The sequence below is a fragment of the Zalophus californianus genome, chromosome 2 (genome assembly GCF_009762305.2).
Source record: "Zalophus californianus isolate mZalCal1 chromosome 2, mZalCal1.pri.v2, whole genome shotgun sequence".
Lineage (NCBI taxonomy): Eukaryota > Metazoa > Chordata > Mammalia > Carnivora > Otariidae > Zalophus > Zalophus californianus.
Window position 1 is genome coordinate 142352699 of NC_045596.1, and position 25010 is coordinate 142377708.

Here is a 25010-nt window from a genome sequence, read left to right on the forward strand (position 1 = left end):
ATTGATTCAATTAGTATTTGTCAAGTGCCTGCAATGTGCCAAGCATGATTCTAGGCAATAGGGAATTGTCAATGAACAAAAGAGACAAGGACCTCATCAGTGTTTAAGAAGCTTAAAATCTAATGGGGGAATAGGAACAATTCAAGAGAAATCTAATGAACAGGTACATTATATAGAATGTTAGAAGGCAGTGAAAGATATGGCCAGAGCAGGATAATGGGGATAGAAATTGTTGGACTGGGCACAGTAGGTAGATTGCAATATTACATAGATTGGTCAGGGAAATCTCATTGAGAAGATAAGATATGAGCAAACATTTGGAAAGAATGTGTCAGCAAATAAATGGTAATGATAGGGCATTCCAGGCAAAGGGAAAGTTAAGGGAAAGTTCTAAGGCAAGGGAGTGGCTGACAGTTGTGAAGAATAGCAAGAAGGCCAAGTGGTGCCATCTGAGCAAGCCAAGAAAATGTTCTATAGTAGTGGTGAGTAATGTCAGAAAGTTCAAATCTGTGCCTTGTAAGGACTTTTGCTTCTGTTCTGAATGAAATGGAGAAAGGAGAATCATTACTGGATTTTGAGAAAAGGAATGATATGATCTTTTTTTTTAATATGTACAGTTTGTTGCATGGCAATTATACCTGAATAAACCTGTTCATTAAGAAAACCAAACTCAATAACAAATCAAAGACTCTAACAACAAGAAAAAAGATATTTGAACATACTTTCACCAAAGATAAATGGATGACAGTATGTGAAAAGATGTTCAACATCATTGGTCTTTAAAACTATTGGTCTACTTTGAGAAAAGACATACACACAGAGACAACTCATTTAAATAAAAAAAATATTCACACTAGATGCAATGTTGAGGAAAAAGTAGGGAGACAGGATAGAAACAAGCCTGTAAGGATGCTATATCAGCAAAAAAAAAAAAAAATGTCAAGATACAATATTAATTTGGACCCATAGGAAATCTCTGGTGGTGATGAAAGGTGCCCAGATTCTGCATGTGTTTTGAAGGTAATGTCTATATTATTTCCTGAGGAACTGGATGTAGGATATAAAGTAAAAAAAAAGAAATAAAATGTTACTCAGTTTTTTAGTCTGAGCAGTAGGAACAGTGGAGTTATCATAAACTGAAATGTGGAGAGTTATGGATATAAGAGGTTTTTTAAGTTGGAGGGAGATCAGGAGATAGATTTTGAATGTGTTGTGTCTAATATGTATATTAGAAATCCAAGTGAAGATGTTTGGTTGGCAATTGGAATATATGCATCTGACATTCAGATGGTAGATCTAAGCTAGTGATGTAAAATTGGGTATCATTACAACATAGATGGAATGTAAAGCCACATGAACAGTAAAGATTAACAAGGAAAGGATTGTACATGCAGACAAGAGCAGTACTAAAAACTGAGTACTACAACTTTCCAGTATTAAGAGATTGAAAAGTAAAAGGTGGGACCAATACATAAGATTGAGAATGAGTAACCAGGGAAGTACAAAGAAGGAAAATGAGAGTGCAGGATCCTGGAAGCCCAGTGATGAAGGCATAACAAGGAGGAGAGAGTGAGCAATTGCATCAAACCCTACTGATATAGGTCAAATAAGATGAAGACTATGAATTACCATACTAATGTTTTTGATACTAATATTCAAAAGAGTTCAAAGGAGAAGAAAAATGCCACGCCTTTAAGTTTTAAGGTTGGAATAGGCAAAGTCATCAGAGGATGGGATGAAGCACTCTTGACTATGAGTAAAAGAGAAAAGGCTCAACTAGAGATGGAACGAAAGTGGGCCTATGGAAATAAATGACAGCCTGATGTCAAAATTCCACCAAAGCAAAACCATTTCTGAAGTGGAATTATGGCTATTGATTGAAATAGCAATGCTTCAGACATAAAGACACCAGCGACAATAAAACATGGCCTTGAAGAAACTTATGTAACTAATTAGAACTGGTTACTGTTGTAAAGGAAGAGTCAACAGGAAAATTCAAGAAGTTGGATGTTGTTTAATCAATCCCCAACTTTTAAGATATGTAATCCATTATAATTCCCTAAAATTTGAAATATTTTACTACATTTGTGTAAAATATTGGTTAAGGAGAACTGGCTTTCCTTTTACCTCATGTTTTAAACTAAAAGGTTCAATAAAAATGTATACAGTGTCTTGAAAAAAAGTTTGTATCAACTTTTCCTTAGGGGGACACCTCTAAGTGATACACAACTTCTAAGTTATAATTAAAACATATTAAATTTTCCAGAGCTACAGATTTACTCACAAAAGTATGTAGTTTATTTATTTCCCTATGAATAAATTGATCTTTCTCATATGCTTCCAGCTTTGGGTTAGCAAGGAAAAAAGCCTAATATTTAATTTAATAAACAAATTTAATCCATACAGTACTTTGAATAGTCAATGTGAGTACATGTTCAGTATCATTTACACAGTTATTGAGTTAAATACTCAACTCTCAGATTTCTGGCCCTGTTGGTGGAGAGGCATTTGTGTGTGGTTTAGGAGATATCTTTATGAGAGTGATGGTGCCTCAGATCATGAAGATATTTTCTGCATCCTTGCTCATCTTGACTATGGAATGGTAGTTCTGAACAACTCTGGACATGCAGCTGATGAAATATAGATGTCCAGGGTATGAGCATTTCTTAGTATCAGCTTCCAAACCACGGAGCTTGTTAACTTATGATCCTTTTTCTGTCTCAATTTGGTCAGAGCCGAGTAACCTTCTATGATGGTTTAGCCTCATCTTTACTCTCACCAGAGCTGAAGAATCCCCTAAGTTCTAGGTCCCACACAGTCTACCAATGTGGTCTACTTTATAGCTCTTGGCTACTGGAACAGTCTCTCCCTGCCATGGTCATAAACGACTCCATCTTTCAAGCTCCCCAGCCAGGTTCTCAGCTAGCATGCAAGTTCCTCCATCAGGAGCAGATAAGAAATTTGGGACGCATTAATGCTACTTAGGGATTGAGGTCAATTCAAAAGAGTTGTGTTTAGGACTTTCCTCAGCCTGATCTTGCTATATCACTGAGTTCCTTGTGATGTGGCTATTTCCAAGTCCAAAATGATGATGGGAGCAGAAACCACTGTATTCTCAGTGTTCTCTCAGCATAGGAAAGAAAGAAGAAAGAAAGAGAGAGAGGGAGAGAGAGAAAGAAAGAGAGAGGAAAGAAGAAAGAAAGAAAGGAAGAAAGAAAAGAAAGAAAGAAAGAAAGAAAGAAAGAAAGAAAGAAAGAAAGAAAGAAAGAAAGAAAGAAAGAAAGAAAGAAAGAAAGAAAGAAAGAAAACAAAAAGGAAGGGGAGAGGAGAGGAGAAGGGAAGGGAAGGGAAGGGAAGAGAAGAGAAAGAAGAAAAGAGAAGAGAAAAAAGCATTCCCTCCAGATCTCAACCCAAGGGAAACATTAAATGAACTGTCTGATCACATGTCTCCTAACTCTTCCCTCCACCCCTTATAGTCATAATCCTTGGAGACCAGAAGCTCCTGCACTGGCTAACCCTCCTTCCATCCTGTTTGCAATGGACATCTCTGATCAACTTGGCCATGTCTGTTCTTTATATGATAAATGGTTGGGAGTGGTGGGCATGATACAGATTTGTAAAATATTCTTACTCCACAAAATCTGGATTTCATTATTATTTTATTGTTGCATGTATCCTATTTGACAAGTCAGAGACTGAATATTAACTCATTCTTTCTCTCTGCATTTTCACTCTAAAATGTTAAATCCATCTGTATTACCCACTGCCAGGCCTTGGATGCTCAGTTTGATGGGAAGAAGAAACTGCACAGAAGAGTGAAAAACATTTCAACGTCTTTGAAAGATGACCACTGGTGCAAAGAAAAGATAAAACCCACATTTTTAAAAAGGACCTATGTTTCATATAGTATTCAACAAATGTAAACTCCAAATAATGATAGAATTTTCTTAGGAATTACCAATGTATTTGGGGGTTCAAAGATTTTTGTCCCAATAATCCTATATGGGTTGTTAATTAAGAAAATTTACAAAGGAAAACCTGTGCTTATTTTACAGGGAACCAGAGAGGAAGGATATACAGACCCTGCTCTGGCTGCTCAGGATGCAATGGTAACAAGAACCAGATCTCAAAGTGACTATGAAAACCCTTTGTTAAAATGGTCTGGGGTGGTTATGGGGCTACTTCCTAGCGGTATGATGTTTCAGGTCCTGTGGGAAGCCTGTCAGCAGAAGACAGGGGAACACAAAACCATGCTGCAAATGATCCTGTGCAACAAAAGTTATCAACAACTGTGGCTGGGTAATTATTAATCAGGTTTCTTTTCAGCTACTTAACTGATAGTATAATAGGAAGCAGGTAGTTAATTGGAAGGGAGAAAAAGGTAAATATTACATATAGAGGAAAACTAGTCATCACAAAGGTACTTATTTTGAATTACATTTATACAGACATGTCTTATCTAATGACATTACTAAGGAATAAAATTTTCTTATAATTTTATTTTTTCCAAAAACTGAATTACATAAACTTTAAATACTGAATCTTTTAAAATCATCTCTGTTTCTGATGGAGAACTTACTCAAATAAATCAGCTATTTTCTATTAGGCATATTATATGTTTTCTTGAAAAGAATATAGTAAACATGGTTTAACTAGTCCATTACAAGTCAAGGAGATTATTATTAATGTCATGATTTATGTGAAGCTGCCATATTTGTCTCAGAGGTGCACTCATATTAGTTTGCACATTGTTTGACCTCTATACTTTTCTGTTTCTTTTAGTTAAAAAAATTGTTTTGTTTTTTCTACATAAGTAAAACGCTATAAAAAATTGTAAAAGACAGCCTACCCCAACTCAACCTGTACCCCTATACTTTATTTACTTTCACTATTTGTAGCAATCTAATCAATATTTATATTTTAAATTTGTAATATTTATATTTTAAATTTATAATATGTACAAAATCTCCTTTGAATTATATCAATTTGTTGAAGTTTTCCAGGAATTTCAAAATATTTCTGGGCAAGACATAGTAGATGCCATTAATGAATGCTATGATGGATACTTCCAAGAGTTGCTAGTTGCAATTGGTAAGTAATAATTTACTCGGTGTACAGCAGACCTTTCATTCCACAATAAATGCCGATTAGCTTGATTGAATTAAAGATGCATGACTTTGCTCTTCATTGAGTCACTTTCCCCTGAATTTAATTATTTAGTAAGGATGTTAACTCTATAGAGGAAAGTACATTAACTCCTTATACAATGCACTAAACTGGCAACTTGATAACTTTAATGAACAAATACCCTTCTCTAATAGCTGGTTCAACTTTCATACTCTGAAACTGAATTCTCAGATATTCTCTCAGGTAACTGGGATCTCATACCTTTAAATTCATTTTATATGTACTGATTTCCATTCCCTTGTTAAAGAGCAGATAAAAGCTAGAAATATGGCTCCCTTTTCTCCAAGAGGAAGAGTTTTTTTTTTTTTTTTCATCATCTTTAATATTTTGCCTTTAGGGGTAAGTTCTACCATAAAAATTTACCAAGTTGTTACTCAGTAGTGATTTCTGCAGGCTACTGTGAGAAAGACATACCTCCATCTCTTTCCTAAGGAAAGATATCTTCCCACAGAGAGGAAAACAGTGGTAGCCATCCATAATGACTACTATTAAACTACCCATGCTGTACCTTGTGCTGTGCTATGACTTGACAGCATACATTGTAGGAACTACAAATGAAGGGTCTTTGTGAAATATCCCCAGAGAGAACACACATCAAGCAATCACTTATATTTGTTGGATAAATGTACATTATGCTTTTCCATTCCTAGAATGGCACAAACATACATGGGCATTGGAGATAGTAGGGAACAGAATTTTTTTTTTTGATTGCTGTGCATTTTTTAAATTTTTTATTGTTATGTTAATCACCATACATTACATCATTATAGGGAACAGAATTTTTATAGCTTAGTTTGTAAAGGAGTTTTAAGCAAGGGTTCCATTAAAAAGCTTTGGTGGGTTCTATGAAATCCTTAAAATAGTATATAATATATGAATATGTGTGTGTTTTTCTGAGAATATGGTGCATTTATTGTGGCTAATTCTCAATATAATTTAATAACCACATATCACATCACAACTTATTTAACAACAAAGGCCCAAGGAGGTTAATTGAATACTTCAAAGTCTATCAACTAATGAACAACAAAGTTATGACAAGAACTCAAGTCATCTGAATTTCAAGATAGCTCTCTTTCCACTATAGACCATACCACAAACAAAGCAGTGGGTGAGAGGAAATAATGGAAATGAGAAATACCAGAAAACAATTTAACTGATTCATTCATTTATTCAATAAACATTTATTGAGTCATCTACTATTCTGTCCATTGATTCAGTGCCTGCAAATGGAACAGTAAAACAACAAAAACAACAAAAGCTCCTTCTCCTCAAAGTGTCCACATTCTAACAGTGACTCAAGAGTGCTATGAGGTTCACAGTTATAAATAAAAGTAAAAGATGAAGGCATGGTCTTACAATCTAAAATTATCATTTGAACTATAGCGAAAGCACTGTTGTGATGACTTTATTTTGCCCAAAAGTTATAGCCTCACATATGTTACTCATTTATTTATTAACTTATTTACTTATTCAAATAAACATTATTGAATGTCAATAATCATCAACTGACCTCCGTCAAGTACAACAATTCACTAGGCTGTAAGTTGTTCTAATGCCATAATGCTTTTGGTAAGATGACTTCTAACACTGGTCCAGGCCCCTTATCGCCCATCCAGTTTTGTTTTGTTTTGTTTTTAAGAGACCTCAGATTTGGGGTGCCTGGGTTGCTCAATTGGTTGAGCATCTGACTCTTGGTTTAGGCTCAGGTCATGATCTCAGGGTCGTGAGATCCAGCCCCATGTGGCAGGCTCCACATTCAATGGGGAGTCTGCTTGAGATTCTCTCTCTCTGTCCCTTCCCCCACCCACTCTCTGTCTCTGTCTCTCTTTCTCTCTCTCAAATAAATTTAAAAATCTTTAAAAACAAGAGAGAAAGACCTCAGATCTATTCATAAGTCTACAAGGGATTAAAAATAGTGTTCGGGAAAGTGAATCAATTGCATATTGAATTCTATAATAATAAAAATCTATAATAGTGGTGATAACCTGGGTCTCTTTGAAGCTTTATTTAACTTTCAGATAAAAGGGACACATTTTTCTTCACTAGACACTGTAAAGGAACTAAGAGATCTCTAAGAGATAGACTAAATGAAAATCTGAATGAGTCATTATAATATTGTTACTTTACCTTTTTCTATAGGTTATGGTTTTACCACCATTCTAAATATTGAAATTTCACTACAATGTACAATGAGGGATCCGCATAGGACTCAAAAAGTTTCACTCTCCCAGGATTTTAACAGAAAAAAAGAAGTGTGTTCATTGTTTCCCAAATTCTGAAGAAAATATATATCGTCACTCTCAAACTTTCTTTTTTTTCTCTCATTTTTCCTAGTTCTCTGTATTCGAGACAAACCAGCCTATTTTGCTTATAGACTATATAGTGCAATCCATGTAAGTATGACCCACATATTTTTAAAATTTCCCCAGAAAATCATGTCTACTTTCTCAAAGCACTAGGTTTACTTTTATTATTTAAACATTTTTGAACTTGTATGCAAATATATTCATTTCAAACAAAATATGCTCAAGTGGAAAAAAAATGTATTATACACCAAAATAAGAACCACCAAATAAATAATACTCTGCTTTCTGCATAAAATTGAGTTACCTGAGAAGTATGACTCCGTGGGACCTATCTCCCCCATGTGCTTTAGCTCTTCTTAGCATATGAATAAACTGGCAAATCCAAAAGCTTTTGTATTTTGCCAAAGACCCCTATTTCATACTTAATTCAAGTACAAAACATAAAGTGTCAAGCAGGAAATGTCAAAACATTATAAACCCTTAGTAAGAAATTAATACATTTCTGAAATTTAAAAACATGAAATAATGGCAGTGGTTATTTTTAAACCTAAAGTGTTATTTTAAAAAGTACTTTAAAAAGAGATGGCTGATAACAACAAACTCTAAATCTATTTTGTAATTAAATGAGAATGTTGTTCATAGTTTAGTGTGATAGTCAATCACACATCCTTTGGTACATTTATTTTTAAAGAAACAAACACTTAAATGCATGAAACAATGCACATTTTATCCATAATGTGCATAACACATTTTTAGAAAAAGAAAGTTCTGATATAAACCATTATACATATATCATACCTTCAAAAACTCAGTGAAAATTATTTTTTTTAAAGTCAGTAATACAGTAGTTTTAAGAGTCAATGTTTTATCCGCAAAGTAATTTTTCCAGACCAACTTATTAAAAGTAGCTAGCATGCTGGGATAATATGATAACAGTTGAGAATATTTCTATTATATATCTTGTGTGAAGTGTATTTTTTATTTATGTACAAGAACCAACTTATGTATCCTCAAAACACATGTATCCTGTGGTCACAGACTTCACTTCTATCTTTTCCTATTTCCAAGCAGAAAAAGTTGACTTGATTTAAAAAAAATTTAAATAATATATTGGACAATGTCATGGAATGATTTCAACAGTGTCCTTCTCCAAAAAATAGAATGAAGTTTCACTTGTGAATGACCATGGGGAAATAAGCATAATTAGTCTGGTTCCAAATCTGTCCAAATTGAGGGCTACTTATTCTAATAATAAATAAAAATTCTATTCCTTCTGTGTGTGTTTCAATGCAAAAATGAATATACATGTACTCACAAGAGGAGGATTGTATACTCAAATAATTGAATTTTTGATATATAATGACCTCAAATGTAAAATATTGGTCAAAGCTGTTTATATTACCCTTAACCAAAGAAAACTACAGGTATTTTTCTCTAGTGCACTCTAAGTAAATGATATACAACCTAAATATGGAAACTTGGATAAATCATTTAATTTAATCACATCAAATTGTGAAAAGATTGCTTAGAGGTCTATATCCAAAACATTCAGACATCAAAAATTTTATTATCCTCAAATATAGATATACATATATATATGCATATATATATTTATATTATGCTCACTGGCCACTGGATGTCCCCATTACTCCATTTGAAAAGACAAGTTGAAATTGGTTTATAAAGCAATATTCTTTCTGGAGCTAGTATACAAAAATTTATTTTTGTATTTTTCAGTATTTGAGTTTAAATCCAAAAATATTTCAAATACCTGGAATTTTTATTTTTACAATTTTTAGTAATAGACTGTAAAATAAAAATGTAATTGCTGTCTCACTCAGACATATCAAAGTTCATCTAACATAATTCAAAACCCACCTCCCTCCCTGGCCTAGAATTTTTACCTAGAAAGAGCACATGATCAGATTTGTATTTTATAATGTAGTGTGAGGGACACCAGGCTAAAAGGAAGGAACTGTTGCAGAATCAGGAAGGAGAGAGTGTGAGGGTTGGCCAGGGGCTAAAAGGAACTGTTGCAGAATCAGGGTGAAAGGATACGGGCCAGCATCAAGGCAGTTACACTGGAAATAGATATGGGACATTTAAGAAGTAACATAGAAAGGGGGCCCAAATGCTGATGTAGGAAGCCCCTGAACTCACCTCCTCCAACTGACACACCAAATCTACACCTACATATAGAGCAATTCCGCCTGAAGAACTGAAAGCTGAACAGCTTCTGCACAACAAATAATGAAGGGTCCGCATAGAGAAGGATAGGAGAGTTGGAGACATAGTAACCTCTACACAAAGACCTATAATAGGGAGGGATATCACTGAGGTCCCCGTGCACAGACTCACCTGCCCTGGGCACAGTGAAGACACAGCAGTTTAAAGGACAACTAGACTATAAGTAAAGGAAATTCATTCATTAACCTTAAAACATCCACCAAATGGGTGAGGAACTGTGGGAAGCCTCTCTAGGGTCGTATGTGTGAATGAGCACCAATTTTCACATTCCCCCTCCACCTTGATAGCAGAGACAGAAACAGGGTCCAGATGCTCTACCCAGCCTGCTAGGGTGGCCCCAGCATGCCCCGGGCCCCTGACCCACACCAGCTTCAGCAGTCCCACCACAGGCAACTGGCCAACAGGCCCATGAAAAGATGCTCAACATCACTCATCATCAGGGCCATGCAAATCAAAGCCACAGTGAGATATCACACATGCCAGACTGGCTATTATCAAAAAGACAAAAAACAACATGTGTTGGCAAGAATGTGGAGAAAAGAGAATCCTCGTATACTGTTGGTATGAATGTAAATTCGTGCAGTCAATATGAAAAACAGTATTGAGTTTCCTGAAAAACTCAAAAATAGAATCCAGCAATTCCACTTCTGAGTATTTACTCAAAGAAAACAAAAACACCAATTTGAAGAGATATAAGTGCCTCCATGTTCATTGTAGTATTATGTACAATAGCCAAGAAATAACCTATGTGTACATCAATAAAGTCACACACACACACACACACACACACACACACACACACACACACACACACACGAATATTACTCAGCCATTAAAAAGAATGAAATCGTGCCATTTGCAACAACATGGATGGACCTAGAAGGTATTATGCTAAGTGAAATAAGTCAAAGAAAGACAAATAGCATATTATTTCATTTATGTGTAGAAGCTAAAAAACAAAACAAATGAATAAACAAAGCAGAAACAGACTTACAGATACAGGAAACAAACTATTGGTCACTGAGGGAGAGGGGTGGAGAAACAGGCAAAATAGCTAAAGGGGATTAAGAGGTACAAACTTCCAGTTATAAGATAAATAAATCATGGTGATATACAGCATAGGGAATGTAGTCAATAATATTGTAATAAATGTTTGGCGAAAAACTGTATGGTAAGAAATTAGATCGATGGGGATCATTTTGTAATGTATAAAAATACTGAATCACTGTGACGTACATCTGGAACTAAGAGGCAATAGTATGTCAATTATACTTCAACAAAATACATAAGTAAAGCAAAGGAAAGAAGTCAAATAGGTAGAATACTTCACCGTATGTACACCGTATGAGAGAGGGAGAAGTCTCAGAGGGGACGGAGTCAGACTTGGGCCCCTACTCCCCCGATCGCCATGTCAGTGTTTGAGGAGTAAAGGATGAATAAATGGCCACAGAAAAGAGGATGAGTCTGTATTAGATAGATTAACTTTAAGGTACTGTTTTCTAATTTTTTTCTCTCCTCTTCTGTATCTTTCAGGACTTCGGTTTCCATAATAAAACCGTAATCAGGATTCTAATCGCCAGAAGCGAAATAGATCTGATGACCATCAGGAAACGATACAAAGAGAGATACGGAAAATCCCTGTTTCATGACATCAAAGTAAATCTCCTACACGTGATTTATTTTGTCCCAGATTTTATCCTTTTTGAAACTGAAATAAGAGCTTTAATTTAAGTAACTTCATGTTGGAGTCTAAAAAGCTAACTATTCTGACAAAGATGATCTACTTTAGTACATCAGACAGCCTTTAGTGCGTCAACCGGGGGCTACGTTAGGAAACCCCTTCACCTCAGTAACAGAATTTGTTTCTCTTCGATGTGTTTCAAACAAAAATTGTTGATGGAGTCATGTAAAACATTCATCCCCTAATTGTGTAATTGTGCTTCGTGAGTTAAATTTTGAAGCGTGATCAGTATCAGGAAAAATAACGTTTTGCAGTAAGGCCACACTAACTGTAAAGAGGCTTCTTAGGTCAGTTCAGCTCTCATACGGTCATAGAATGCAGCGCAGCAGGTCGAATCCCATAAACTGGTAACTTGGAGGGATTTAACACTGATAGTTATGTAAAATTCTATGCACTCCTATCCCTTTAGCCCTTGAAGGGCAAAGCAGCAATGATTCAGAAGTAAACAAACCAACCTACCCATTCTGATATGTCTAAATTTTATTCTGGATTTTGATAAAACCTAGCAAAGCCTTGGGACTACATATGTAATTTTTGGCACCCCATCTAAAATTAAAATATTTGACCTCTCATTCAAAAACTTATAAAGAATTTAGGGATGGCATCAGCAGAGCATTAAACCAAGCACAGGGCCCTGAAAATAAATCTTGCCTTATAATTTGCACATAGCTAAGGGCTGTTACCTGTTCATATTGCTTTACACTGAAATTTTCAATTGCATAAAATAGCTTTTTAGTTTATTAAAAGTGATCCAGAAGCAACTTGACAACCTAAAGACCAAACGACCATAAAAATACAGAAGACCCTGTAAGCCTTTGCATAGCCAAAGTGTTTTCTAAAAAGAGGCATTGCAGCAGTTAGGAGAAATTTTATTCCTTTGTTTTGATAAAACTCTCCTTGCACCTACCTTCAAAACCCTAAACTTTTAGCGGCAATAAACATTTCTTATTGAGAAATACATGTCATAACTCATTTTCTAAATAAATAAACTAATTCTAACATATATACTGCAATTAACCAAGCCACCTCAAAGTCTACATGTAATTAATGTAACTTTACTATATGCATTTAAAACAGTGAATTGTAATTGCATGACTTTGTGTGAGAGAACATTAATATGATAGTTGATTTTTAACATAGGTTTTATAATTCCATTTATTTCTTACTATTATTGTCTTGAAAATCTTAGAAACTACAGAAGACCCTAAAAAGAAGATAAAACTTGCCCTTTTTCTCCACCATAGACAATCAGTAATGAAATGTTATTGTAGGTGCTTTTTAAAAATATATGTAAACATTAATATGGTTTACTACATAAAGGAATACTTTTATTGAATCATGGTATTCCACTGTATAAGTTAAAAAATACATAAACTACCCCACATTATTAAATACTGCTTTTTACTTTTTCACTATTCTATATAATGTTGTCTATATTTTTGAGTGTACATTTTTGTGCTCTTCAATAATTGATCATTATTTCCTTAGGATATATTTCTTGAAGTAGAATTACTGCACTAGGAAGTATAAACATTTTTAAGTCTTTGGAGGCATATTGTCAATTTGCCCTACAGACTCTCAACTGATTTATAACAATAATATTAAGACACTGCTTTTAAAGTTGAGGAGATTTAATTCTACTGTGAGTTATTCTTTTCATAAATACACATTAGGATTCAATAAACTTTATATAAACCCTATTCTATTGACTATAACCATGGTATTATTTTTCAATAACTTCCCCTGGGAATAGTTCTCAGAACATATTAAATCTTTAGATAGAAAGAGTCAACAATTTTGGAAACGCTAATGGCCCATGGATCTTTCTCATTATAATTCAGAGGAATCATGCTTCTTTTTAGAAATACTATGACATTTTATTTCAAATACATTGTTTGTTTCAGAATTTTGCTTCAGGGCATTATGAGAAAGCTCTGCTTGCCATCTGTGCCGGTGATGCTGAAGACTACTAAATCAAAAGAAGGATGTGGAGGACACTGCACTCCTATTTACAGACATGTCAAAATACAGAGTTTGTGATATGTTTGCCTTGTTAGATGCATTATAGCAAAACGATAGAATCATATTTTCTCTTCTATCTTTAAAATCATTCTAAGCCAAAAAAAAAATCTATTGATAAAACTATATGAGACTGGATTTGTACTTATCATTCAAATCAGCAATTTACTAAATGGAATAATGAAACAATGGAATAATAAAAACAATTTCATTGAAATATATTTTATTTAAATGTGAATTGTCAATTCCCTACAACAAGAAAATCTGCTCACAGCTGTCCTTAGCATGCTTGGGAAGAGGAAAACATGGTGTGTGACCAACCCCCTTAGAGAAATTTTCAAGATTTTTGTACAAATGCAATAAAGCTAAAGTGAACATCTAAAGCTGCCTTTATTTAAAAGAAAATGAAGATATAAAACAGCAAAGTGCAACCATATAGATGCTTGTCAGGCTTTGATATGTAAGAGACCTGGATGTAAAAATTGGTGTATGGATCTGTGTGTGAGTGCAGACATGTGTTTGAGGTGGGGCTGTGTGTATTTGACAACCATTCTGGTAAAGGCAGTTTATCTCTAGCTAATTTTTTTTTTAATGTGAGTGCCTAACCAACCCAATATTTGTCCATGCAATGTCAGAAAAGTCATTGCTCATTGTTTTTGTTTTCCCTTCTTAACATCAGCATCAAAGCCATTTGGAAGTTATTATGTGCTTTGTACCATCCATAAAGCCTGGCCCCTTGTGTGTCTGAAGATTCAGTAAATTAGGAACAGCAAAGGAAAAATACTGAGGTCAGATTTGGGAGAGAATCTAGATTGATGCCACAAACTAGCCAAGAATAAAGGCAGAAACAGAGATGGGTGAGTCCACAACAGAAGCCTCCCAATATATATAAGGGAAAACACAAAACCCAAGATCACAGGAAACAGCAGTTAATGAAGTCAAGCTAGGAAAATGAGGACACATGCAATAAATCTAGATAACCTGGCAAAGTTGATAGGAGTGCTCTGTTCCACATGGAAGGTTTTTTTTCAATAACCTGTAGCCCAGTCCCTGTAGATCTGTCTTCACCAGTCTCAGGAGAAGTGAAAAACGTATTCAGAACCTGTTTTCTTACAGGTGAAATGATTCAGGACATTTAGAACACAGTGACTGGGCACAACATGAAACACTTAAGAAAAATTATACTTCTGAAATCACTTTCAAGATTTCAACTTACTGCTATGATGTATGATGTCATATCATTTTAAATTGACTTTAATTTTTATCTTTAAAAAAATCTTTAACATTTCAGTCAAAGGTAGTAATTATTTGAGATATTTAGCATAGCTATTCTTCCAGATAATTTTTAAGATAAGAGTTTTAATACAAGAAAAATGTTAGAATTCCTACTGAGAATTTAGGTATTTAAATAAAAAATTTCCTTGCTAGGACATTTTTGTGTAAATAGTTCAATAAATTGTGAAATTTATACTTTTGCTAGGTAATACCTTTTATTTCTTTGGTAAGGCATGCTGTTATTGAATCAAAAACAAATCTGGACTTACACAGGGAGGGATTTTATTCAAAAAGTCTATTGCAATAAGTGGGGATAGGAGCTGCAATAGGTAAAGAAGGGCTACTGCAACAAAGAGAATGTTCTGAATATGGGTTTACAGGGATCTCAAGGGTCAGCCAGAAAAGGATTTTTAATTTATAGGGATGAATAAACAAGACTAGAAAGAATCAGGTGTGGGGGAATGGGATGAATTTGTGGTATGATTGGACAATTCCTCTGGGAATGTCTTGGTTAACATTGCCAGTCTTTGATCTGAGATTGGACAGTTGATCTGGGACAGCTGATCCGGGAATGCCTCTAGTTAGTTTTCAGCAGGAGCTAAAGGGTGGATTAAAGTCCAGGGACCTGTGGTGAGGGAAGAAACCTGAGTAAAGTTTAGTCAAGTTAGCATGCATTTTGTCCAGATTGGTCAGTAGGGGAAAACAGTTCAACTAATCATTTATGAGGCAAAGAATAGGAATTTGAAGGGTGTATTGAGGACTGTTATTGGTAAACAGGGGGTCATCTGCAAGTCTTATCTGAGTCATATAAGAAAGAATGGTTCCATGTTATAAGCCATTTTCTGAAACACAAATGGGTGGGGAAATTTCTTGATCATCTCTATTTTCCAGGATCACAGTGCTTGGGTAAAGATCAACATTGTCAATGTCTTTTTTTCCAAAGTTTTGTCTTGAATGCTTCACTTAGTTGTTTAAATGCCAATACAACATTATCATCTTCACCATTACATAATTCACTTAGTGAAGTCCTGTAAAAAAGTGTCTAAATTATTATCATTGTTATTTGTGTTTAATGTTATTTAGCTGTTTATATCATCTTCAAATGTTTACTATACCTGATGGACTGAATAACAAGTGAAATATCTCTGATTAAATTAAAAAACATCTCCCATATTTAACCTATGGGGGAAAAAAAATTTAAAGGAATAAATTTGCTTTCAGTGTGTTACCAATCTCCGGTAAAGGAAAGTAAATTACCAATGAATTGCTGGCCATTCCAGAGACAAAATAAAATCAGATATGGAAAGGCTGCAGAAACATGTTTATGTCCATTGCATTCAGTATTTTACTACGCTCAGTTTAGCCCTAAATAGGTTAAATTTGTAAAGAGGCTAATAATTTAGCTAAGAAAATATGACTTTTAGTGTTCTTATATAATAGCATATTATTATCACCAAAGTTAAATATTTCACATATGTTAACAACAGTGCCAAATATGTGATGTCACTGAAAATGGCAGAGTAGGTTGCTGTAAGGGCCCATCCCTCCACAGAAGCTTCAAAAATAATCATGCAAAAACTGTCAGAATTAACTTTGTCAGAACTCTGGAAAATAGTAATTATGTCTAAATCAAGGAAAAAGTTACAGAAGATAGGAAAAGTTTTTTTCAAAAAAAGCATTTTTATTCTTTCCCCATCCTCCTCCCAGCTCAGTTACAGTTTTGAAGACAGCAGCCTATCCCCAAGGTGGACCGCTGGTTCCTTGTTCTAGAAGAAGCAGATCTGGCTTATTAACAAAGAATATGTTTATCTGTCTGTTCTGTCTGGGAGCTCCTTAAAGGACCAAGTTGAGGCACTTGTCTTTGTTTTGTCCAACTCAGAATTCACTCAAGGAGGAAAAATCATAAGATAAATGAACCACTTGCAGCTGTCTAGGGCAAAAGATTACAGTTGAAGCAGTAATTAAGTAATTAAGTAATGAAAACCTGTGAAGAAAATTTGGGAAATCTATACATTCCCCATACATAGGGGGATTTAGAAAGCCATGCACATGCCTAAGGCAGGACACATGGCTAAAAACACTTGAGAAGATCCTAAGCTTTCAATTGACTGGCCTCTAGGATTAGTCCAAGCAGAAAGTGAAGGGCGAGGCAGAGTTGTAAATCATCTAAATATTGAAAGGGCATCCCAGCACAAAGCCAAGCTACAAAATGTGGGAGAAATATTTTTCTTAATTCCTCCTTCTCCCCCTCTTCTTCTCTCATTCTTGCTCATTCCTGTGTTCAAAGAAATCTCTGTCAAAACAGTGCCAGAATACAAGCTAAAGAAGCAGGAACTTCAGAGACCACACATGATGAAGAATATAGACATTAAAAAATTGTTTAGAAAAGCCACTAAACTACAGCTACAGTGAACAGCTAGAAACAAAAACAAATGTTAAGAAGAAAAAAAATTCTAGAATTACTGCATCATAATATTCAAAACATACAATTCTCAAAAAAATTTATGAAGCATGAAAAAACATAGAAGTATACTAATTAACAGATGAAATTACTGGAAACTATCCCTGAGAAACAAACAAGACAAAGGCATAAAACTTATAAAAAGCAAATATTAAAACAACAAAAGTAAGTTCTTCGTAATCAGTAATTATTTTATATGTAAAATAGATTAAATGTAAATAGATCAAAAGATGAAGATTGCAGAATGGATTAAAAAAAAACATGATTTGACTATATACTGACTGTAAGAGACTCACTTCGAATCCAAAAACACAAAGATGTTAAAAGTGAAACGATGGAAAAACATATTCCATACGAATAGCAAATAAAAGAGAACTGAGTAGCTTACCCTAATATCAGACAAAATAGATTTTAAGTCAAAAACTGTTACAAGAGGGGGTGCCTAGGTGGCTCAGTCAGTTAAGCGTCCAATTCTTGATTTTGGCTCAGGTCATGATCTCAGGATTGTGAGATTAAGCCCCACACTGGGCTCTACACTCAGCAGGGAGGAGTCTGTTTGGGACTCTCTCTGTCCCTCTCCCTCTGTTTTCCACCCCCATCCCACTCTCCCTCTCTCTCTCTCTGGAATAAAAAAATAAATTAAAAAAAAAAACTGTTACAAGAGATTTTAAAAAGACATTATATATTGATAAAAGGTTTAATTCAGCTAGAAGATATAACAATTAAAAATATATAAACCCCCCAAAAAAGAACCCTCAAATATATGAAGTAAACATTAACAGAATGGAAGGAAGAAACTGACAGTTCTAAAATAATAAAGACTCCAATACCCTACTTCCAATAATAGATAGAACATTTAGATAGAAAATCAGTAAGGAAATAACTAACTTAAACAACACCATAACCAACTAGACCCAATGGACAACATACCCAACAAAAGCAGAACATGTACAAATATTATCCAGAAGACATCATATGTTAGCCCACAAAACAAGTTTCAATATATTTAAAAATACTTAAGTCATACAAAGTATCTTTTCAGGCCATAAAGGAGTGAAGCTAAAAATCATTAAGATTAAGAAGGTTAAACTAATCACATAAGCTTAAATTTATATGATTAAAAATCATATAGCTTAAGAAGGGGCATTGGAGAATTGACAAATATATGGAAATTAAACAGCAGACAATGGGTCAGAGAAAAAAATCCCAGGAAAATTAGGAAACACTCAGAAATAAATGACATTAAAGCACAACATACCAAAACTTATGGGACACAGAGAAAACAGTGCTCAGAGGAAAGTTATACCAGTTAATGCTTTTTTCATTTTCATTTTCATTTCATTCATTCATACCCTAAAGAACTAGAAAAAGGAAAGTAATCTAAAATCTAAGCTAGCAGAAGGAAGGACATAAAAAAGATTAGTTGGTGATAAAACAGAGAACAGGAAAACAATAGAGAGCTCAATAAAACAAAATTTGGATCTCAGAAAAAAATCAACAAAATTGACAAACATAGCTAGATTGACAGAGAAAATACAAAAGATGTAAATAAATAAAATCAGAAAGAACATGGGGATATTACTACTGATGCTACAGGAATACAAAGGATTATAAGGAGTACTATGAACAGCTAACAGTACACCAAAAAATATATATATAATCCAGATTAAATGGACAAATTCCTAGAAATACATAAATTATCAAAGCCAACTCAAAATAGAAAATCTAATAAAACTTATAATAAGTAAAGAAATTGAATCGGTTATCAAAAACCTCCCAAAAGAGAAAAGTCCAGACCAGCTGGCTACACTGGCAAATTCTACTAAACATTTAAAGAAGAATTAGTACCAATCTTTTTCAAATTCTTCCAAAACACAGAAGAGGAATAAATATGTCCTAACTCATTATTCTAGGAGCCCTGTATTGCCTGATACTAAATTCAGACTGAGACATCACAAGAAAAGTACACACCAATATCCCTTATAAATATAGATGCAAAATCCTCAACAAAATACCAGGAAAGAGTCCAACAGCATGTTTAAAAGATTATACACTATAACTCAGTGGGATTTATCCAAGAATGCATGAGTGATTCAACATAAGACAATCAATCAATGTAATATACTACATTAATAGATGAAGGTGAGAAAAAAAAGCTATATGATCACCTGAGTTAATACAGGATAACATTAGAAAAAAGTCTTTTTCACGATAAAAACACTCAACATACCAGGAATACAAGAGGACTTCCTCAACACAAGAAAGAACATTTATGAAGAACTCACAGCTAACATAGTGATAAAAGACTGAAAGCTTTTTCCTAAAATCAGCAACAAAACAAGAATGTCTGCTTTCACCATTGCTATTCAACATTTTAGAGGTGGTACTAGCCAGAGCAATTAGGTAAGAAGAATAAAAAAGAAGGCATCCAAATTGGAAAGGAGAAAGCTAAACATCTCACAGATGACATGATCCCATATATAGAAAACCCTGAAGAATCCACAAAATAAGTATTAGAGCTAATAAATTTTAGAGTTGTAGAGCTCAATAATAACGCTCAAAAATCAGTTGTGTTTCTACACACAACCAAGGTATTTCCTGAAAAGTATATTAAAGAAAAAAATCCCATTATAATAGCACCAAAAAAACACAAAATACTTAAGAATAAATTTATCCAAGGATAAATAAAGACTTGTACGCTGAAAACTACAACATTGCTGAAAGATATTAAAGAAGAGTTAAAAAATGGAAGTACACATTTTGTTTATGGATTGGGAGAGTTAATATTGATAAAATGACAACGCTACCCAATGAATCTATAGATTCATTGCAATCCCTAGCAGAATTCCCATAGCCCCTTTTGTAGAAGTAGAAAAGAATCCTTGAATTAAATGGAACCTCAAAGGACATTGAATAGCCAAAACAATGTTGAATACAAAGAACAAATTTGTAAGAGACACTTCCCTGTTTTAAAAGCCATATATAGGGGCGCCTGGGTGGCTCAGTCGTTAAGTATCTGCCTGCGGCTCAGGTCATGATCCCAGGGTCCTGGGATCGAGCCCTGCATTGGGCTCCCTGCTCAGCAGGAAGCCTGCTTCTCCCTCTCCCACCCGCCCTGCTTGTGTTCCTGCTCTTGCTAACTCTCTCTCTCTGTCAAATAAATAAATAAATTTTTTAAAAGACATATATATATCAAAATTTATTCAAAATGTATCAGCGATATATATCAAAACTTATTCAAATGGATTCAACAGCTAAACCTTAACATTCCTATAAGAAAACATAGGTAGAGCGGTTTCTAGGTGGCTCAGTTGGTTAAGGGTCCAACTCTTGATTTCAGCTCAGGTCATGATCTCAGAGTCATGAGATTGAGCCCTGTTTCAGGCTTTGTACTCAGTAGGGAATCTGCTTGAGATTCTCTCTCTCTCTCTCTCTCTCCCCCTACCTGCCCCTCCCCCCACTATCCCTCTCTTTCTCTCTCTCTTTCTCTCAAAATAAATAAATCTTAAAAAAAAAGGAAAGAAAACGTAGGGATAAATCTTCATTAATATGGATTTGTAAATGAATCCTTAGATATAACACCAAAAGCGTGAACAACAAAAGAAAAAACAGACTGGGCTTCATCAAAATGAAAAACTTTTGTGTACCAAAGAACATTAACAAGAAAAGGAAAAGATACCTTATAGGAGAAAATATTTGCAAATCATACATCTGGTAAGGGTTTATATCTAAAATATACAAAGAATATCTACAAATCAAGAACAAAAAGAACAACATAATTAGAATTGGGTAAAGGACTTCAATAGGCACTTTTCCAAAGAGAATATATACATTGTGTCATAACATGAAAAGATGCTCAACATCGTTAGTTTTTAGGTAAATGCAAACCAAAACCACAATGAGATATATATCACTTCATACCACCTAGAATGGCTATAATTTTTTTTAAAAAAAGGAAAATTACAGATGTGGTAAGGTTTCTCAAAAAGTTAAACATATGGTTACTATATGATCCAGCCATTGTAGTCCTAGGCATATACCCAAGGAATTGAAAGCAAGTACTCAAATAAATATATGTACATGTATGTTCATAGAAGTACTATTTAGTATAACCCAAAATCGAAACAACCCAAATATCCATCAACTAGATAAGCAAATTGTGTATAACATACAAAAGAATAGTATTCAGGTATAAAAAGAAGTGCAGTACTGTTAATGCTGTAACAGGTATGAACCTCGAAATATTACAGTGAAAGAAGTCAGACACAACAGGCTACCTATATTGGGTGATTCCATTCATACTAAATATCCAGAGTAAGTCAATCCATACAAACAGAGAACAGATCGGTAGTTGCCAGAGGTTGCGGGAATGAAGGAATGAGAGAATGGGAGTTACCACTTAATGGGCACAAAATTTCCCTTTGAGTTAATGAAAATGTTTAGTAACTAGATAGAGTTAATTGTTGCACAACTATGAATGTACCAAATGTTAAATAATTCTCTTCAGAGTGGTTTATTTTATTTAATGTTATGTAAACTTCACCACAATAATAACAGTAGTAAATCGTATTTTAAAAAGTCTAAAATAATTTAGATATTAATGACCTCTAAAATTATTGCATCTTAAAATTATTCTCACGTCATAATGTCATACCACATTAAACATTAATTAAGCACATATGTCTATAAAGAATGTTAAAATAGAAAAGGTCATAAAAATTACCCTCAATCAGTGCTAACAGGGAACCATGTTTGTAGAAGTCCAATATGTAAGCATTCAGTGGATACATTGTTTACATTCACATCAACTGTTTGTAACATGGCCTGTGGATATGCAGAAATTTTAGCTTGGTTAGCATTTTTCTTTGCTTACATATAGCAAACTAAAGCAATAAGCCAATACATTTTAATGAAATATTGTCAAATGTTCAGTATATTAAGATGCTCCAAACTTTAAATGACCAAATAAAATCAGTAAAAATGCCAGTACTTAAAATAGCAAAACTATTTTTGAAACCAGAGAAAATATATCTCTAATTTATTCAAAATTTGAAGCTACATAGTTACTTTTATAACCTCAGAAATATACTGCATTTTTAATCCATTTTTCTTGAAAAAATACTTGTGAGCCCACAAACTTATATTGGTATCAGATACACATAACAGTAATAGTGCTTTTTCTTCCCCTTTCCATACACCCCTATTTTTTCTTAAACTGTTTTTCAGGATGTAATTGTCTGATTTGGGCAAATGATATGAGTAGTCATTAGAATTTATTTCCTATCAAAGTGCTATGGACATGCTGTCAGGAGTCTAGGGGGCCTGGCTGTGTCATTGCTCCCAATCATGTGGGGCAGTAAACAAAGTGGTTCTTACATTAGTTTAAAAAATTAAAGTATTTTATATATGTTTATTGAGTTTCTACTCTGTACCATATACCATTTTTAGGTGTAAGGATCATAAAAATAAACAAACACAAACTACCCTCAAAGGACTTATAGCAAGTCATGGCTACCTCCCGAGACTAGTACGAGTTTGCACCTGTGGTGGGAAGGGTCCGAAGCCCACACCCCGGAACCTAGCGAGTCACCATTACTTTAAGTACTGCAAAATCTCAGCATTGGCTCTACTGAAAATGGTGATGCATGCTAGATCAGGAGGCAACTTGGAAGTGATGGGCTTAATGCTGGGAAAGGTGGATGGTGAAACCATGATCATTATGGACAGTTTTGCTTTGCCTGTAGAGGGCACTGAAACCCGAGTAAATGCTCAGGCTGCTGCATATGAGTACATGGCTGCGTATATAGAAAATGCCAAACAGGTTGGTGGCCTTGAAAATGCAATTGGCTGGTATCACAGCCATCCTGGCTATGGCTGCTGGCTTTCTGGGGTTGATGTTAGTGCTCAGATGCTCAAGCAGCAGTTCCAGGCACCATTCATAGCCGTAGTAATTGACCCAACAAGAACAATATCTGCAGGAAAAGTGAATCTTGAAGCCTTTAGGACATACCCAAAGGGCTACAAACTCCCTGATAAAGAACCTTCTGAGTACCAGACTATCCCACTTAATAAAATAGAAGACTTTGGTGTACACTGCAAACCATATTATGCCTTAGAAGTCTCATATTTCAAATCCTCATTGGATCGCAAATTGCTTGAGCTTTTGTGGAATAAATACTGGGTGAACACGCTGAGTTCCTCTAGTTTGCTTACTAATGCAGACTATACCACTGGTCAGGTCTTTGATTTGTCTGAAAAATTAGAACAGTCAGAAGCCCAGCTGGGACGAGGGAGTTTCATGTTGGGTTTAGAAACACATGACAGAAAGTCAGAAGACAAACTTGCCAAAGCTACAAGAGACAGCTATAAAACTACCATAGAAGCTATCCATGGATTGATGTCTCAGGTTACTAAGGATAACTGTTTAATCAAATTAACATCTCTTAAACAATCACTAAGTAGTATTTTTGACTGAAAGCCAGTATGAGAAAAATACTCAAGTAACACTTTAAAACCAGTTACCAAATATCTGATTAGAAGTATAAGGTGCTCTGAAGTGTCCTGAATATTAACATCGTGTAATAAAACTCTTTAAAATGAAAAAAAAAAAAAGACTTAGAGCAGGGCTTCTCAAATGTTTGTGTACTTTGGACTCACTAGTTTTGAGATGGCTCCGAAGATTCATCATTTCTAGCAGGGGACACTGATGTTGTTGGTTATCTCTCCCTACTTCTCTCTCCCTGATTGTCTGTCTCTATATCTGTCTTTGTTTCTCTCTCCTTATGTAGCTCTACCTTTCCTACACACACTTCTTTGTGTCTTCCTCTGTCAGTCTTTCTGTCTGTCCCTTTCTCTTTGTCTTTCTCTCTATTTCAGACGCCCCTCCTCCTAAGAAGGTACACCCTTGTATTTTCCCTATTATGTAGTAACGTAGAAGACAGAATCTAAGGAGGGGGACATTCCTGTTTTATTTAGGGGACAGGTAATTGCAGTTTCACTTGGGGCTATGTTTTGTAAGCCACATTTGACTGAGAATGCAACTCATGCTAATTCAGCCTCATCCATATCACTTCCACATTAATTGTTCTGTTAATCCCAACTTTAGAGGAAAAACACAAGGGTTTAATGCTTGACCCTTAAGCCCCCAAAATTAAATGCATGACTTGGATTTATTAATAGAAACTCTAAATAGTTTCTATTTAACAGTTACAATCACCTGATCCTGTTAACCAGCTGGAATTAAAAGAAAAAAAAAACCTAATTGTCTGATTGTATTTGTTTCAATTAGATAGAAGTGGTGCTCACACATTTTTACCATACCAAATGCCCACAGAACTATATACTTTAAAATGATTAATTGTATGTTATATGAATTTTACCTCAATTCACAGAAACTTAAGAGAAAACATTGCTTATTATTTGTCATTCTTTTTTATGTACTTGTCCCTTTTCTCAGAAGCTGTATTAGTTTCCTAATGCTGATGTAACAAATTACCACAAACTTTTGGCTTAACACAACCTAAATTGGTTATGAAAGTTCTGGACCAAAGTGTAGTCAGAGCTGTGCTGGTTCCTTCCTTGCCTTTCCCAGCTTCTACAAGCTGCTGCACAGTTCTTGAGCCCTTCCACATTCAAAGCAGGCAAGGATCAGTTAAATCTCTCTCATATCACATCTCTCTTACTCTCCTGCCCCTCTCCTTCACTAATAAGGACCCTTGTGATTATGTTGGATCAATCTAGAAAATCCAGTCTGCAATGTTAGTTCTCCCAA

At 34.6% G+C, this 25010-nt stretch overlaps 2 protein-coding genes across 2 annotated transcripts in view; both read left to right on the forward strand.

Moving 5' to 3' along the window:
- ANXA10 (annexin A10) overlaps nucleotides 1-13837 on the forward strand; it is a 94556-nt gene extending 80719 nt beyond the window's left edge. The window contains exons 7-12 of the mRNA XM_027599798.2: nucleotides 4056-4109; nucleotides 4206-4299; nucleotides 4996-5091; nucleotides 7525-7583; nucleotides 11277-11399; nucleotides 13389-13837. Of these exons, the coding sequence (XP_027455599.1) occupies nucleotides 4056-4109; nucleotides 4206-4299; nucleotides 4996-5091; nucleotides 7525-7583; nucleotides 11277-11399; nucleotides 13389-13457 (495 nt within the window). The 3' untranslated portion in view covers nucleotides 13458-13837. The remainder of the gene's footprint in view (nucleotides 1-4055; nucleotides 4110-4205; nucleotides 4300-4995; nucleotides 5092-7524; nucleotides 7584-11276; nucleotides 11400-13388) is intronic.
- Nucleotides 13838-15349: 1512 nt separating this feature from the next.
- Nucleotides 15350-23686, forward strand: LOC113925442 (COP9 signalosome complex subunit 5-like). Its single transcript, XM_035726350.1, is given in 4 exon segments — nucleotides 15350-15408; nucleotides 21467-21553; nucleotides 22688-23655; nucleotides 23658-23686. Coding segments are annotated over 4 exon segments (1143 nt in total).
- The last annotated feature ends 1324 nt before the right edge of the window (nucleotides 23687-25010 follow it).